The sequence below is a fragment of the Dipteris shenzhenensis genome, chromosome 26 (genome assembly GCF_047967505.1).
Source record: "Dipteris shenzhenensis isolate YYH24624 ecotype China chromosome 26, Dip_SZ_1.0, whole genome shotgun sequence".
Lineage (NCBI taxonomy): Eukaryota > Viridiplantae > Streptophyta > Polypodiopsida > Gleicheniales > Dipteridaceae > Dipteris > Dipteris shenzhenensis.
In genome coordinates this window covers 5,065,722-5,084,657 of record NC_141621.1, presented here as the reverse complement: position 1 = coordinate 5,084,657, position 18,936 = coordinate 5,065,722, and the positions used below count along the sequence as shown (strand labels likewise).

General features: G+C 44.6%; 1 protein-coding gene across 3 annotated transcripts in view; it reads right to left on the bottom strand.

Annotated features, from left to right (window-relative positions):
* Positions 1-18,936, bottom strand: part of LOC147884568 (uncharacterized) — a 128,428-nt gene that overhangs the window by 66,443 nt on the left and 43,049 nt on the right. For all 3 annotated transcript variants that reach the window (XR_015543549.1, XM_087397388.1, XM_087397390.1), the window contains exons 3-5: positions 16,924-17,007; positions 16,536-16,619; positions 10,815-10,895 (exon numbers count right to left, since the gene is read on the bottom strand). Coding sequence is in view for 2 of the 3 variants with exons in the window: in XM_087397388.1 (XP_087253514.1) it covers positions 10,815-10,895; positions 16,536-16,619; positions 16,924-17,007 (249 nt within the window). In the remaining variant the exon portion in view is untranslated. The remainder of the gene's footprint in view (positions 1-10,814; positions 10,896-16,535; positions 16,620-16,923; positions 17,008-18,936) is intronic.

Sequence of the window (18,936 nt, the reverse complement as noted above, 5' to 3'; positions counted from 1 at the left end):
TCGTGCTACCAATAGAATCCACCAAATGAGTTGGGATTGTACGGGCAACAACGTATGGATGTACGATTGTTGACACAATGTATGGTTGTACGATCTGGTACAGCTGTATGGGCACGTACACCTCGAGGCTGTACGGACGACTGTGCGTTGTACGACATCACATGTGCGAAACACGTACGGACATCGCTGGTATGGACAACGCTATGAAGCAGGTACGGACATCGTCTGTACGAAGCTAGTACGACTGTTGTACGGCATGTATGGGAACAGTCTATACGATTGTACGGTCAGCAGCACAAGAGCAACGTACGGACGAGTAACAATGCTATCAACTGAACTGTTCGGACATCCGTTGTACGGACGCTGGCTGTTGTAGGGTTCTTGCACGTGCCACGTACCGATGGATGCCTGCAGGTGCAGTTGCTGTATGGATGGAGCTCAAATGTACAAACGAAGCTAGTCCAGGTTTTGGTCCGAGCTGCAAGAGCTTGAGCTCCAACAGAAGCTTGGGCAGAGAGCAGGAGCTAAGCAAGGAGCTGGTCCATAAGGAGTAGTTGCTCTAATACCAAATGATGTAAATGGAGAGAGAGCAGGAAGACAGAGAGTGAGAGCTGAACGACGAATATGCAATAGAATAGAGTAGGCCAAAATACAAAGGGGGGATAAGGTCTTGTCTAAGTGACAATCCTTATCTTTTACTAACCATAGTTAGTGAACCAACTATGGTTAGGGGGAAAAACCTCTAAATGAGGGAAAAGTGCCCCTAACCCACTTATTGTCATTACATTGTTCACTACTAGAATATATCAATAATTATAACACTATCGCACCCTCATGATTGGCCACACATTGGCCAAGATCTATGGATCGGTACTAGAGAGGGAGATCAGCAGTCATACCGAGGCACGGGGGAAACGAGCACTAGGGTAGGCAAGATTCAGGAGGCAGCACTCTACCCTAGACCACATTTTCACTCTGAGGGTTGCCATTGAGGAGGTGAGGTTCAGCCATCAGAAAGTCTACACATGTTTTGTAGACTTTCGAAAGGCTTTCAACACTGTCCCACGAGCCCATATGATCAAGAGACTACAAGAGATGCAGATTCTAGAGACGTTGATCTAAGGAGTAATGAGCTTACATGAGTCGGTCAGAGGTAGGATCCGTGCTCCAGGCGGTCTATCAGACTGGGTCGAAAGCACAATTGGAGTGAAGCAGGGCTGCCCTCTCTCACCGACTCTCTTTGGGCTATAGATCGATGAGATCACATCTTTCATAGATCGCCTAGGAGACCAGGGTTCATTACTAGGTGATCTCATACAGATATTGCTATTATACGCTAATGATATAGTCCTTATATCCTCTTCGACAGAGGGGCTGCAGAGAGATCTGGAGGCATTAGAGGTGTTATGCAGAGAGAGAGAGACCTGACGATCAACCTTGGGAAACTAAGGTTATGATCTTCAACACCTCATGAGCAGTGATTCGCCGACTTAGTTTCACCTATCGTAAGCCAGTGGAGATAGTGCATATTTGGGAGCAGTCTTCACAGGGCCCCTTTTCACGATGACCCATGCAGCCCAAGCATGGCTCGCACGAGGGCGTAGTGTATTGGCTAGACTAGAGCGACAGTGCTTCCAGGCACACTTCCAAGATCCACCGACAGAAGGCTGGCTTTTTGACACATTGGTGCGACCAACTGCCATGTATGTAGCACCCTTCTGGAGATGCGATCTTCCGAGGATAGACTGGAGGAACTTCGAGAGGCTACAGGTGACGATGGGGTCCAGGATGATCCAATGTAAGCCCTTAGTCCCACATGAGACAGTACAGGCAGAGTTCGCCATGACACCTATCCAGGTTGATGCCATCTTCTAGACAGTGACTTTCATCCACAAAGTCTGGGACTTACCCCACTGGAGACTTCCGAGGTTGGCCCTAGAGTCATCCAGACGGCTAGCAGAGAGCGGGGCAGAGACACATGGTATGCACGCATATCATGGCTTGCCAGGCACGGTATCCACATGGATAGGCTTACTCCCTTTCAATACAGCATGAATGTGCCTCCTAAGTCGATCCCACGAGATGAGATCAATTGTATCATACGGTTAGACCTCCTCTAGCTTCATACATCCCGGACTTGAGGGGAAGTCCAAGAGCTCCCCACCAAGACCCAGTTCTACCGCGACCACTTCTTGAGAGTATCAGAGGAGGGATTCATCATCAAATCCCAGTATCTCAAGGACAGACAAGTCTCCCATGCGTTGACAATTGCCATCGGTCAGATGCGGGTTTCGTCCCATCAGCTGAGGATCAAGGTTGGGGGAGCAACAGGTATACCCGGTAAGCAACGGATCTGCACGTTATGTACGCTAGGGGCGATTGAGACATAGGAGCATTTTCTTTGTGTTTGCCCAGCCTAGTACGAGATCCAGGGGCGCTACCACTGTCTCTACCTAGAGGGGAGTGGCTTCGGCCCTTTATCACGACTAATCCATTTCCATGACCAGGTCTGTATCGGGCTCTATCTGATGAAAATGCGTCGGCACAAGGAGACACTACTGTGATAGATTAGAGAGCAGTAGGGGATGGCCAGACCACCACATGACATAGAGGATGACCGGGCACAATGACGCGTCACAGACCACTATACGTTTGAGTCAGCCCCAGGACACAGTGGAGTGAAGGAGGAGGAGCTAGCCGACATGAGAGCAACCTCGATCAGCAACCGACATAGTACCACCGAGAGAGGGATGCAGAGACCACATGCGCGACAGAGGGTCCTCATAGTACACTCTATTGAGGTCCGGCCTCCTATCACAGCCTTCCTCAAGGGGACGAGGGGTCACTCTAGACATAGCTCAGAGAGTTTAGCGTGCCCCACCGCAGTGCGACACATCTCGACAGATACAAATATGAGACATCTTCGCAGCCCACTAGAGAGCCATCATTGTACCAGGCTACGGCTTCAGATTCTGTTTCTAAGTCCCAGAGCCGAGACTGACTTGTTTTTCACTTTTGTATCTGATACTAGATAGATTGACCTAGTCCACTATGCACTTGCAGTTGACTATTTCTATTCATGATTATGTTTTTGTTAGCATAGATTGGTACTCAGCAAGGGTCCTAGCGTGCCCTTTGCTTCAGCCCACTGAGGCTTGTATGAGTTTGCTTTTCTGTGTACTTTGTCCCATAGGCCCGCGAGGCCTCCCATGAACGTTAATATTTCTTTCTTTCTCTCTCTCTACAAAACACCTCCAGATGTCTCTACAGACTACAGTCCCTCTCTTGAGGATGACATGAGAACTATGTCATCCGCATATAGCAATATCTGTATTATCAAATCATCCAACATTGAGCCCTCGCCTCCTAGTCGGTCAATAAAGGATGTAATCTCATCAATGTAGAGCCCAAAGAGAGTCGGTGAAAGAAGGCATCCCTGTTTCACTCCAATCATGCTCTAAACCCAATCTAATAGACCTCCTGGGGCCTTCTGAAAGTCTACAAAGCATGTGTAGACATTCTGGGATCTTTACTTCTTGTCCTCAATGATAGCTTCCAAGGTGATGTGGTCTAGGGTGGAGTGCTTGGAGTACTACCACCATTGTGCCGATACACAAAGCGGGGGATCCCCAGGATACTAGGAACTACCACACTCCAAAAAATTTGGATCTTTGTACATTAAATCTTTTAAGTTTGGAATGTCTGGGAGAAATGAGTCGTCTATGAATCTCCTAGCTACCTAAGTTTCTATAGAACAGCTGGACAAGTCTCACAAGAGATCAATAGTTGCATAAGGAGTAAAAGGTAGAAGTTTGATAAGAAAACAGCACAATTAGTGCCTATCAAAATATCGATGCTTTCTTTTAATAAAGAGCCTCCTAGAGACATGAACAAATTATCTAGAACAAAGTTTCACCAACAAAGGTCATCTTCAGCATCTACAACTTTTGAGCACCTTTACTTTTTCAAATCGAGGTCTTGCTTTTTAGATTTCATCCAACAACTAGATCCCGCCAGACAGTTGTTATGTAGAGGAAGTAAATGGTGAGCGGATGTTTGAAACTTGATCACCTGTTTCATTATCTCTGTTATAATTATTGCTATAATTTAGCAGTGACCAATGTAATGTAATAAGTAGGTTAGAGGTTTTTTCCCCTAACCACAGTTAGTTCACTAACTACCGTTAGTGAAGGATAAGGTTTTGTCACTTAGACAAAACCTATCCCACTCTTCAGTTAGTGACCAATGTAATGTAATAAGTAGGTTAGAGGTTTTTCCCCCTAACCACAGTTAGTTCACTAACTACGGTTAGTGAAGGATAAGGTTTTGTCACTTAGACAAAACCTATCCCACTCTTCAGTTGTATCAGACTCTTCTATTGCAACTATTGCTTTCAGCTCTCACTCTCCTACTCTCTTGCTCTCTTGCTCACACACTCTGCTCTCTCTCCCTTAGTACTCATATTTGGTATCAGAGCAGCAAGACCCTGCTCTTAGCTTCCTTGCCCGCAGGCTCCAGCTCCCGCAAGCTCCCTGCCCAGCCACCCATCTCCCTGCTCTTTCTGCTCGTCATCCGTACAGTCATGCGTTGACTGTCCGTACAACTTCTGTACGGATTTTTGGAGATTATCGTCGTACCATCGTTTACTACGTCGTACTACCCGTTCTATACATACCTGCGCCGTACTACTCGTTCCGTACAGACCTGCATCGTACTGCAGTTCCTACGTAGTACTTGTCCGTACATTCGCCGTACAACCGTCGAGACATACGGATTTCGTACAGGTCGACCGTACTGTACCATCGGCCATACTATACCAACGACCGTACTGTACCAGCCTCCGTACAAATCTACGACAGCTTCAACAAAGAGTACGAGCTCTTCTTGTCTGCCGTACATCACACGTGGGTGTTTTTGAGTTGAGTGGGCATTGCAAAGGACATTGGTTTTGTTGCAGGTATCTCTATTTGCATCTCTGTTTGCAGAGAAATTGGGACTTATGAATCATTTGCAGACACATTACAATTTTGGGGCTTTTGTAAAATTTTTGGCACACATTGCAAGCAAATTGCAAAGATTGCCCAAGAAATTGGGGCTTTTGCAGGAAATTCACTATTTGGGTGAAATTTGGCTCAATTTCAACTCGAAATTTGGGGCTCTTAGTTTTGCACTGCAATTTCTTGCATTTTTGGGGCTTTTAGACCATTTGCCCCTTTCTGGTTGCAATTTCAAGCCACAAATTGGGGCTTTTGTGTTGGGAGAGCAATTTTGCAGGTTTCAATTCACATTGCCTTTCTGTAAGTGTTTTGAAGCACTTTTGGCAAGTTTTGGGAGAGATTGGATGCTCCGGCAGATTTCTGACAGAGACATTACAAAGATTTGAGTTGCATTTTCAGCCAGTGTTTGGCTGTTTTTTTTTTGGGAATTGTGCACTCCATTCCCAGCAAGGGAATTCAGATTTGCATTTGCTGTATTTTCTTTCTTAGACATGGCCTAGCAAAATCAGAATGATTTCCAGTTCAATGGTCTCTCACAAGAGGATAAGCTGGATGGTACCAACTACTCCCTCTGAAGTTTTATGGTACGCAACATTCTGATTTCCCATAATTTGTGGGACTATGTAAATGGGGATGACATCCGGCCAGCAAATGTGGCACCTAATACCCCTCCCCAGCAAGGAGGAGGCAAAGGTCGTGCATAGGGTACAGCTGTAGGATAAGTTATTGGTGCAGCTATAGCTACTACTCCAGAGCAAAAGAGATGGGATTCACGTGTAGCTATAGCTACTACTCCAGAGCAAAAGAGATGGGATTCACGTGATGCTTTAGCTTTGTCGTGTATTTCTCTTTCAGTGAAAAGATTCATCATTCCGCATATCCGGTCGTGTAAGACCTCAAAGGCAGCATGGGATATTTTGGAGAGCATGTATGCAGCTCGGATTGATGCCAGGGTGTCTTTTTTGAAAAGAGAATTGTCTCATACACATATGGAAGAGGGTGACTCCATGTCAGTGCACCTCACAAAGCTACAGGATTTACGAGAGCAATTTCTGAATATTGATAAGATCATTCCTGATTCAGAGATGATTACCACTACTCTGAATTCTCTTCCTGAGCCTTATCTCAGCTTTCATACCTCGCTAAATTTGTCATTGAGGGGGGGTGCAAATCCTCTGAATTTTCACGAGTTGATAGGACTTCTGTTGAAGGAAGAGCAGACCAGGAAAAACATGGCTTCACGAGCAGATGAACATGCCATGCTTTCAAAATTCAACCCTAAAGGAAAGGGACAAGCAAAGACATCAGCTAATCAGCCTTCCAGTGGTTCAGGACAGCCTTCTCAAAAGGCTAAGGGTGATGCAGGTAAGCCCAAGAAGAAGGGTATATGTCATTACTGCAAAAAGCCAGGTCATTACATTGGAGAATGCAAGAAGAGGCTTGCAAAAGAAAAGAAAAACATTACATTGGAGAATGCAAGAAGAGGCTTGCAAAAGAAAAGAAAAACAGCTCCGGTATGGCTGTTTCAGATTCAGCTCCTCATGCATCTGACAATGAGCAAGCTACAGCCAACTTTGTGGAACACGACTATGCCTTCTTGTCTTGCATTTCAGACTCTCAGTTGGCTGCTCCGGATATTACAGCCACTTGTAATGATGACTCTTATGCTTTTCTGACATGCAGTTATGATTCTTCCAAGGATGCATCAGCTTTCAATGTCAATGAGACACTAAATACATGGTATTTTGGTAGCGGTGCCTCAAAGCATATCACTTCCACGAAGTGTCTTTTCACATCTCTGCATCCACCTCCCACTGGTAAAAAGGTCACATGTGCCAACAACTCCTCCTATTCAGTTCGTGATACAGGAGAAGTTGAGCTTACAGCCATTGATGGCTCAACATTCAAAATTTCTGATGTCTTGTATGTGCCTGGTATCACAAAAAATCTACTTTCAGTGTCCACTCTTAACAGAGCTGGATTTCATGTCATTTTTGAAGATGACAAGTGTGCAGTCCATGACAGAGAGAATGACTATGCCTTGAGATTGTCTGGCACTTTGTTACGTTGTATGAGAAAAGACCAGCACATGCTCTTGCAGTTTCCACTCCTACTGCTGCTATGCAGAATGCGGAGTAATGGCATGCCAGATATGGACACATGCATTATGGCAGCTTGATGACACTTCAAAAACATGCTATGGTTGATGCATTGCCTCCTCTTGAAACACCTCCTCCACATGCCTATAAAGGGTGCATTCTTGGTAAAATGCACAGATTTCCTTTCAAGAAGGATGGATCAGTAAAAGCTGTTCGAAAATTAATGCTTATTCATAGTGATGTCTGTGGTCCCATGAGGACTCCATCATTGGGTGGTCATCTTTACTTTGTCACTTTTATAGATGACTACTCCAACTACACTTGGGTTTATGGGCTGAAACGCAAATCAGAAGTGTCTATGGTTTTCAAACACTTTGCAGCCATGGTTGAGAATGAATCAGGACTCAAGATACACACATTACGCACAGATAGAGGAGGGGAGTATTTGTCTACAGATTTTGATGCATTTTTGAAAGACAAGGGCATTGCACATCAGCTTACAGTGAGGCTAACCCCTCAGCAAAATGGCAACGCTGAGAGGAAAAATCGTACTCTTATGGAGATGGATAGACGCATGCTAAAAAGCAAAAAATTGCCTCACAAATTTTGGCTTGAAGGTCTCATGTGTGCCAATTATGTTTTGAATCAGGCTCCCACGAAAGCTTTGAAGACCAAGACTCCCTATGAAGTTTGCCAAGGAAGAAAGCCTTCTGTGGATAATTTTTGTGTTTTTAGATGCCTTGCATATGCTCATGTGCCCGTTGAGTTTCGGCACAAGTTGTCTGATAAGGCAATCAAATGCATTTTTGTTGGGTACAGTGCAAAGAGCAAGGGCTACCGTCTCTACAATCCTGTCACACGCATGATTATTGTCAGTAGAGATGTTATATTTTCAGAAAATTCAGCTCACACTCAAGCTGAATTTGATATGCCTACTTCTTCCGATGATGTCTTTGAGGAATTACTACCCATTGCCTTAGGTTCCCCTGCTGATATATCTGATGCAAATCACAATTTACATATACCTCCACATACTCCGATTCAGCCACAAGATGTCTTACCACCTCCACAAGCAGTGGAAGAGGTTGTTCAGCAAGAAATTGCAGATATACATGCAACAAAAACAATTCCAAATTGGCTGTTACAAACTCTCAGGGAGAGTAAAATTGATGCTCCATTACCTGGCAGAACTCGTAGTGCAGTAAGGCATGGGGGGGGAGCTCTTTCAGTTGAATCAGCTTAGGCAGGTACTCTTCTTGATGAGGAGGAGCCTGAGACATTTGAAGAAGCACAGGATAATGTGCATTGGATGAATGCCATGCACGATGAATTGCAGTCCATTCAAAAAAATCAGACATGGGAAGTTGTGGATTTGCCACCATGTAAACATGCCATAGGTACACGGTTGGGTTTTCAAAGTCAACAAAAAGCCAAATGGGTCCATTGATCGGTACAAGGCAAGGCTGGTTGCAAAAGGATATGCGTAGTAGATGATTCTCTTAGAAATATGCTCTGTCTACTGTAGTAGTTAGTATTTTGAATTCTGGAGTGATTTGTTGTTTTGGATTTGCCCTCAACCGTAACAATACGTCTCTTGGTTCAGTCTCAAGCAATACTTGACGATACTCAGCTTGGCCTTTGTGCTTCATTTGATTCTAGACACCTGCTTCAGTAATCCTTCTGTCTCTGAAATTGCATCCTCTTAGAATTAATAGAGTACTCTCCTATTTCAGCAACAAGAACTCGTATATGCGCCCCACAAATGGACCTGCTATCGAGACAATAAAATTTGTATGCCTGCTTGAGACCGTCAACTCTTTTCATCCGTTCTGCACCATCAATTTTTGGCACGTATCTTGGAATATCCCTAGCATAGGCAGGCAATCAACTGGAACTCTAAGCACACAGATCTACACATTAAGTTGCAGATTGCTCATCCGCGCGTTGTTGAACATCATTGTGTTGATAAGGAAGACAGATTCTAATAGCAAGAACAATCCAGTTGTGTTACATAATCTGTCTTCATGCAAGAATACCGATTTCATGATTGGATGAAGCAAATTTCGTGTTCGAGTGTTTTTTGGCTTACTCTTCGCCCCCATCTTTGAAATCCACCAATTCATCCAGAATTTGCACGGCAGTAGTACCTGTGGAAGTTTGCAACTCTATGGCGATGAAATCAGTCGGATGTTGGTGTTTCTTTCGGTGGTTTCAGCTATGGTCTTGTGGCGCTACTTGATCATGAATGCATCTTTGATTGTTGCTAATTCTATGTTGCTCAGTGGGGCGTCTCGCAGCAGGAGAAAAGCCAGACGAAAACAGTGTAGGATGTTTGCAACAGCCTATTACTGTCCATGATGGAATTCCACCCATAGTGCGTTGGGATCCCGCCAATCGATGGATGCCACAGAACTTCGAGTTGCGGTGCCCATGACACCACCTTTCCTCTTGCCATCGCACCTCTCTGCTTCCTCTAGTGGCAGCGAATCCGAGCGAATGACCCATAGGAACCGCTGCTCAAGCGAATTACCCACAAGAACTGCTGTGCGATCTTACTTGCTGTGTAGAGCTGAAAGCGGATGCCCTTGTCACGATGTCCCACAGCGATTGTGCATACATCCTACGACTGTGCATACGTCCCACAGCGACAATTTTGATGCAAGTGGGCAGAAAAGACTACGAACTAAAAAACACAAGGGAAATAAAGAAGGGTGGAGGGGGAGAAAAAGCGAACCTCACAGGCTCCCAAAGCAGTGGAGCATGAAGGTGAGTCGAGGCAGTAGCAGAGAGTTGGAAAGACAAGGCATGAAGAAGATGAAGACTAGCAATGTGATGAAGACTAGGTCGAAGCAAAGGAGAGGAGTTCATGCAATACCGCTATGGAAGCAAGAAAGCAAAGAATTTGGACCACTGCTTGAATTAGCAAAAGAAAAAAGCAAACAGTAAACCGTAAAGCAAACCATCCTCATGGCTTGAATTAGGGTGACACGTGGCTCAACCATGGCTTGGATTTTGTCTTGATCCTGCTATGCTGCCTGCCTAAAAATCACAATGCAAGGCTCATTTTTCAACTCTTAAAACTTTGCATCTAACTTTTCCACACACACACACCCCTTTGTAAGACTAGAATATATCCAATCGTACAAATTTAAAAATATCCTTTTCATATCTGTAAATTCAAAATTTGTGAGACAAGTTGTCCTATAATGACGTCAAATCTTCCAAATCTAGCTTAGTGTAAAGTGTAGTAAAATCAAATGTTTCAAACAAGATTGGGATTTCTTTGAAAGAAATTTATTGAAGTTTCAGCCTCAAGCCATATTCAAAGCAAAGCAATGCTTTAATAACATATCCAAGCAAATATCTCAGTCAGCCACTATGAAATTTCAAGGACTTCAAGGCATACTTTTCAGCTTTGTAGCAGCTCAAGTCACAGTAAATCTTCTAGAGACAGATGAGTTCACTAATATAATATACCTCTAATATACCTCAGTTCGCTATCCCTGATGAAGTTACAGTAATGGAGCATGCATGCCAATGATAAAACAGTTCAAAGACAAGTAGCAACACATCCTTTCAAAGAACTTTCTGCAAGCCTACCAATGGAAGGAACTTTAATTACAGTCTAGCTCACTACCCAATCCCTAGCAAATCAACTTCACTTACTTTCTCTTAAATCTTCAATAGACATACTTGCCAACTGGGAGACCATGTGTACCTGTTCAGCCCCGAAGCAAGATCCACAGTATGATTCGTTATGTTCCAACCTACCACCATGCTTTTGCAAAGGCTTGTCAATCTACCAAAAACAGAATGTCAGCAAAAGATTCACATTTCCCCTACATAACCTCAATGCTTTCTAAACTTAAACGTCTGATCTAAAAAAGCTGAAAGTTTGTTTGTATCAGCCAATAATATCTCAAAACTTGCAAAAACCTTTTTAAAATTAAAAAGAAATACGTCTTGTATACCCAAGTCTTCACACTTTGTTGTAGGAAGCTATGAGGCACATATAGAAATGAGAAATGTTTTTCTTCAGAACATTGTTGTGCAGTATGGTCATCATTTGGTGTTAGTGCACATGGAATCAAATAATTCAGAGCAACGTCCAAATGCTAGTGTAAAGAGATGGTGTTATCAGTCCTAGGAACATCCTACTAGCCAAAACCCAAAATTCCAGTCTGCAGATCATCTGAAGGGTGAAGAGCAGCACACTGAAAGATCAGAGAAAGGTTCAAGGAGCAAATATTGCCTTACCATTGGCTGTCCATCGAAGCAACAAGAAGGCATCTTTGCGGGGAATCACTACGCATCCCACTGAATCTCTAGGAGAGCACAAAGGCTGAGAGCATTTTGACGATGCCACAAGGAGGTAGGAGATCAGTCACAGGGGTCCATATCTAGGCAGCACCCTGCTACTAGATGGTGGCACACTGTGTTCACCTTTTGTAATGGTTTTGGTCCATCTTGGGACAATATATATTACTGTTTCTACTCTCTTTCTTGGGCGTAGTTCAATTGCTGTCTGCCTCTCTCTCTCTCTCTTTATTCACCTGTACATATTTAAGGAAAGAAGTGTGATTTGAATTAACAATGTGTGATTTCTGGGCATATGCTTTCATTACCTTCTGTTGCTAAGGAGAGTGTTGTTTGTAGCAAGCAACCTCCACCTATGTTTTCTAACATGGTATCAGAGCCCTGAGGTGCTGGAAGCTCGAGGGAGAGAACCTTTGAAAGGAGATCTCGGTTCAAGCTTGGAGAAATCGAGTTCTATGTCTGAAGGACAAGTAACCTTGCGCCTTCATTTCCTCGTCATGGCTGCTAGACTGCCCATTCGAAGTTTTTGGGAATCAGGTAAGGTCAATTAAGCAACCATCCTCTCTGGAAGATGAAGATCCAGAGCCACCAAGTGGCTCAGATGGTCTGGGGGATAACGATAGCAGGGAGCTAAGGCCACAGGATGTCAAAAATGTGGCTGGGGCAATGGTGACACTAGCAGATCTGGCATTTTCAACATGGAGTATGCTGAAGGATGCGTACGAGATTAATAACACAGCCAGAATCCTTGATTCGAAAACAGAACTCTACAACATGAAGATGGAGAAGGGGACTTAGTGGGCAGATCAACTGTGAACAGTCGGCCAACAGACGGATGCTCTGAAGATTGCTAGACTTTTGCTTGGCATGCTCCCCAAGAGCTATAAAGGGCTTGTAGGAACCACGGTCATAGGACAACTGTTGGCACCACTTACATTTGAGGCTCTAGTGCCTCTGCTTCTACCAGAATAAGCCAAGAAAGGAAGTATGACAGATATGACGAGAAGGACTTTATTGCACAAGACAAGAGCAAGGGCACAGAGAAGGGTAAGCCTAGCAAAAAGAAAAATGGAAAAAACTCATGAGGAGACTCTTCATCCAATGGAGGCAAGAAGAAGAAGAAATGCTTTTGCTATGACAAGCCATGCCATTTTGTAAAGGACTGCAGAAAGAAGAAGGCTGACTAGAAGAGAAGGAAGCAGTCAATCAAGAGTCAGATAAGTCAAAACCAACAGCCAATGTGGTCACACAAACAGAGGAGCTTTTCTTAGTGACAACTCCGAGTGTTGGTGAGATAAGGTATGCAGATCTTGGTGTACTCGTTTATATGTCTGACATTGAGAGATGGTATGAGGAGTCAAAGGGACTAGAAACCTTTGTGAAGGTGAAGGACATACTGTTATCAGAGGATTACTCATTGGATAGCTCGTCTGCAGCTCATGTTCCAAGATTTCTTGGCTTTGGAGATCTACGTGGATCAGCCACTGGGACCTCATTGTTTTTCCCTCGGCCCTTCTTTTTGCTTTGGATCCTTATCACAAAACCTCCACTCTTTTACGAAGTAAAGAACTTGGTTACTAATAGACGAGTTGAAACAGACTTTGGAAGCATGCTTGGCAAGATCCAAGCTGTCCTTCGATTCTGAGAGGCACAATTGGATATTGTTTGTGCCAAGATTGCTCTAGAACACTAGCGGGTTTGTGATCTAGGATGGTGGTGCCATTGACCTCTCGTACTACCTGGATTGTACCCGTGTCCTGGACCTGGAGGAGTAGGAAGTTGCGGGTTCGAAGACCTATGATCAAGGACGTCTCTAACTAATTCCAAAATACTTCTCCATGGGAGAACCTGCATCGATGTATGAGTGTTGGCCCACGGTTGGTCAGTGAGAGGGGTTGTTGGGTTTATGTAGGTCACCTCCCCACCTATGAGCCACCAAATGAGGACAGGGGGGAGGTGTACCAACAGCACATAGGAAATGCCACCTGGGCAGATAGAGGGACTGCCATGGGGGAAATTTGGCATGCCATGCAGGGCTACCACAGGGGCAGCATGAAAGCTGCCATGCGGGCAGCATGACAGCATGGAAGCTGTCATAAGACTATGAATAAGGCAGTACCAGCCTGGAGCAGAAGACACTCTTCAAGGACAGCCAACAGGAGCTGTCATGACCATGTATAATGGCTGGAGCATGTTTGCAAACGATAGATGTCTGCATAGGAGAAATGCACACCAGACAGGTGTAGTTTGGAGGTGTTTGACAAGTTAGGGCTGTTAGAACAGAGGCTACGCATAGCGGAAGACTCATAGAATCGCCCAAGAGCTCACACAATGTGTGTGGGGAGTGGAATCACAAACTTCTTACATTTATCTGCATCAAATAGATGTGTAGACTCATCAATAGACAATGAACGAGCCAGATATAGAAGCTACCAAAACAATATATTTCCGTCCAAAACTATGGACACAACAAAAGAGAGAGAGATCCAAAGTCCCACCAGAGCGTGGTACTTTGATCTTACCACAAGGTACTTCTACTATCTGCTAGCTATCTCCAAACTTGAGCCCGCATGCTCCAGCTCGATCGTATGTAGACCCTCCGTCTCGATCCCTTCCACCTTGCTGTCTACAAACCAGCCTAGGTGGGCTGCCAATGAGTGAGCTAAGTCTACAGGTCTCCAGCCAAGTTCACCTCCAGAATGAGGCCCAACTGTTGCTACTGGTGCTGCTCCTTTCTGCACCTCAAAGTGTTAGAAATTACCCAACAGAGGGTACGCACAGCGGTGCCCAAGGGCTGGCAGAACCCACTGACCCAGCAGCCTTAAATGGCCGATCGGTTCAATTCCCCCCTCCTGGCCGACTGGTTGGGCCCCTCCCGGGGCTCCATATCTAGCACCTTTGGCCCTCATTCCATTGTAGGGGCCTAGCCCTATGCACGCCTGCCGGGCCAACCTGTGGGCTATAAATATGCCCCCCAGGGTCAGTCCCTTGCAACCATAGTTACTAGGGAACGTGCACGCCAATGGAACGCCAAAATCCTAGGGACAGGAACCGAGAAGGGGACGCCACATCACCATATCCATTAAAAAACACACTATATGCACAATTGCTTTTGGATGAAATTTGGAGTCATGATGTCAGGACATAATCAAAATCCTGATGATAGATGAATTGGGACTCCAAATTTGGAGTGAGGAACTTAGGATATAAACAAAATCCTAATGATAGACAAGACTTAGGTTGGGGAACTAGACGTTCCCTAGACGTTCCATAGGTGTTCTCCAGTGTTCCATAGCCGTTCCAGAAGTTTGACGTTTCATAGGCGTTCCATAACCATTTCTGAAGGGAATGCTGTTCTAGCGTTCCACAGCTACGGAACGGGGTTCCCTGGCAACTATGCTTGCAGCCCTCCTTGCTGGTGCTCCTGTCCACCTAGGTGCCGACTCTTCAGCCCTAAACCAGGGCCTCCAAACAGGCCCAAAACCTGCTCCACATCTGCGCTTATCCATCCTGCACATCCTGCTAGCCAGGCGCTTCTCCAACGCTGTACAAAGCCATACACCTTGCAGATGTCAGCACCATGTGATCGCCTCCTATTCTGGGTCCCTTGTGCTGGCTATGCTTCGCCTTTTGCTACTACATCCATCCTAGCTACAGGTACCTTCCATATTCTTTGATGTGAGGTGCTGCCCATGTGGCAGCCCCTTCTCTTCCTTTTCTATTGGGCACATCCTGCCCTAGGTCTCAATCCCCCACGCTCTCCTCATATGGGGGCTTACAGATGGGGAGGTGACCTTTCCAACAGGGGCAGGGCAGCAGACAGGCGCCTCCTGCAGAGCTGCCACGTGCATATGGGCAGACTTTGTATGCAGTACAAGGTCACGTCAGTCTGCAGACTGGTCGGTTGGTTTCCAGGGGGCTCCATCCCTATATAAAGGGCCCGAGCCCTGCTCATTCACATCCATTGTTTGTGCCTCACAATAGGCTGTCTTGGAGAGAACCAAGGAGCTCGGCATCTGACATTGGTGGGCCAGGAATTGCACATCATTTTGGAGCAGCAAAGAAGGCCACGCAACATGCAGTCCAGTCTGCAGAATACCTGAAGGATGAAGAGCAGCACACTGCAATATCAGAGAAAGGTTCAAGGAGCAAACACTGCCCTACCAATGGCTGTCCATTCGAGCAGCACAAAGCCATGTGTGTGGGGCATCACTACGCAGCCCACTGAAGCTCTAGGAGAGCAAGCAGGCTGAGAGTGTTTTGAAGGTGCAACAAGGACGTAGGAGATCAGTCTTGGAGCCACAGGGGTCCTTATCTAGGCAGCACCCTGCTGCTAGATGGTGGCACACTGTGCGCACCTTCTGTACATGGTTTTGGTCCACATTTGGGACAATCCATATTACTGTTTCTACTCTTGGCTTGGTTCACTTCAACACATCAGCCTTTTAAATAACAGCACTGTTGCAAGTTATTTAGTCAGAAAAAACCATCAAGAAAAAGAGTCAGAAAAAAGCATCGCAAAAGAGTCTTTGTTTCACAGGAAAAAAGAGTTGTTTCAACATCAAAGAATTTAACTTTATGTTTAATAGAATAAAGGCTACATATACATCCATATTATTTGTATTTATATTTTGTGTGTTCCAGCACACATACCAATATGTACACACGCACACAGATGCACGCATGAGCATGTTTGTTTTTGAATTTGTATGTATATTTTGTGTGTGTTCCAGCACACATGCCACTATGGACACACGCACACAGACGCGCACATGAGTACATGTGTTTTTACATGAATAGTGTTTAGTTTCAAATTTAGCATCAAAAGATTTAAAAAACCATATAAAGTCTCAAATTTTGCAATGTCAATTACCAAAGCTTCCAAGTCTGCTCTTCGTACTAATGCATGCATGCGAAAGAAACAAAAAAATCAATCTCATTTTACGTCGTATGCATAAACCTGGACAGCTTGGAAGCCACTTGGTTAAAGCTTTGTTTGTAGAGATACCATTCCTTCAGCTCTTCCCTTAGACACCACAAGTTTTTTAATTTTAAAAAAGAGGCTTCAAGTTAACAAAAAGCAAAGAAGTTTCCAAAAACATTAGTGCCAAATTCCACGAACCTGGGGACCTCCAATGTTTTCCTGCTTCGGTGGTTCCACTACGCTTCCCATTTGGTCCAGCCTTTTCTTGAAGATGTTGTGTTTCTGAAAAAAGTGGGAAATGCGGGACCACAAGGGGGGACAGGGGATCAATACATGACAAAATTTTGGTAGCCATTGGCAGACAAATCGTTTTCCATTCCCAATTCCATACTGATAGGCTATTCCATTTGCCAATATATGACACCTCCTGATATAACCGATCAAATCCTTTCCAATAAGTTATTTCTTTGCGACCTAGTTGGTCAAATTCTTTCCCACAAGTAGCAGGATGTACACGTGGCTTTTTTTTTAAATCACACCAAAACTTGGGACTAATCTTCACTTCAAAAGCGGACAGAGATTATACCACATCAAGATGCTGCTCTCCACTGATATCCATAGCATCAAGACTGATGATGGAGCAAGCAAGAGACGGAAACGTAACATCTAACTGCATTCAGATAACAAGAAACGTTGTTAGCTTTCCACACCTTTTTAAAGCATAAGAAGTTGGCATATACTAGATGAATCCAGGAGCATGCCCAACCTTATACTCTTAAAGCACGACACAATGTGCAGTTTCAATCTCATGATAGTCACTCACAAGGTTGAAAAAACTCCATGACACATCGCAAGGACTGCCTACTATGACATCCCCACTGACGTCATCAGTGCCCAACAGTGGGTGTAGACCATAGTATAAACATATGCTCACACATACAAATCCACGCACCCACACATACTTGAGTATCCATTCATACAAAGGACTTCCTACTGAGTTTCTGTTGGCACTCCGGAGGTGAAGGGCAGACTCAGCCATGACAAAGCCGTGGCACATCACACCAGTGAAAACTTTAGCATACGTGATATCAAAAAGTCCAACATCACCGCCCTATTTATTACTTTGCATATAAATACAACATAATGCAAAGCTAGGATTGCTAGACAGCAATAAAACTGGTTTAAGCGAAACTCATGCAATTCAAACAGTGTCAAACCATGAATTTGATCACACAATGCAAAGGCTCCGTGCATCGGTAACTTTACAAAATACTCTTCAGTCTCAATTTAATGTTATGCAACTCTAGTCGGGGAATAGTTCTCATGCTGAACCTTCTGTATCACTGGTTGCAAATGGAAACAGGAACTATTAATCAATGTGAGCTCTGAAACTCAACATAATGCAAGGATTGCTTGAGATGCTTCCCCAAAAGCAAACAACTAACAAGAGACCAAGACTGCACCCTATATCACTGGTTGCAAATGGAAATATGAACTGTTCTGAGCTCTGAAATTTGACTTAATGCAAAGCTAGGATTGCTTGAGATGCTTCCCCAAAGCAAACAACTACAAGGAAGACCAAGGCAGCTCCCCCCCCACAAAATGTGGGGCTCGCATGAGATCTCTCTAACCCTATCCAGAATTATAAAATTCTCAAAGATCAACCAAAACTATTGCAATCCTACACTAGATAGGGCAAAGCCCAAGCTTTGTCACATTCATCCAAAGAGCAGGCACATATGTATCCTTCCAAGCCATAGGTTAGACATAGATGTGATTAGGCATGCACCATGTAGACAAGGTGCAAGGCCTGATCATTCCTTTGTTGAGATTTGAAACCTGAGTAATTTCTCCCTTCAATAACTACGCATGTGTACTAATGATTGTAAGAACTCAAAACCAAATGAAAACGAATGTGAATGCTAATCTATGTACGACTGAAAGAGAACGCGTCTCTCATAGAGAAGATAGTTGTAGACGGGGATAGATTTGAAATGTCCCACACACACACACACACAAAGATATATATATATATATATATATATATATATATATATATGCACGTGCGTGCAAATATATATATATATATGCACGTGCGTGCATGTGTGTACATGAGTGTGTCTACATAAATGTATATATCTATATACATACATACATCTATGTGTGTGTGTGTGTGTGTGTGTGTGTGTGTGTGTGTGTCTTTGGGGGAGCGTCGAGGAGAGCTGAGGAGCCTTCCAGCCACCGTCGTCGCTTCTGCAGCGTCCCGTACCACCTGTACGGCTACCCGTACAGACTATACGGCGTTTTCCGTATAGGCTCCACTCTGCCCGCAGCGCTTCGTACAGGCCCGTTTCTTTTTCCATAGTTCCCTAAGAGTTTGTGCTCTGCTCGCGTGGTGTTTCGTGTTTCCAAGTGAAGTCTACGCCGTTGTCTATTTTCGTCCTTTTCAGAAACCCTGTGCAGCCCCGTCCGTACAGCTGTACGGTAGCCGTACAGCGCCCGTACACTTGTACGTTTCCGTACATCTGCGTCAATTCCCGTTTCACCTCTGCAAATTCACGTGCAAAGCCCGGTACCTTCTTCTTACAGTTTTTTCCGT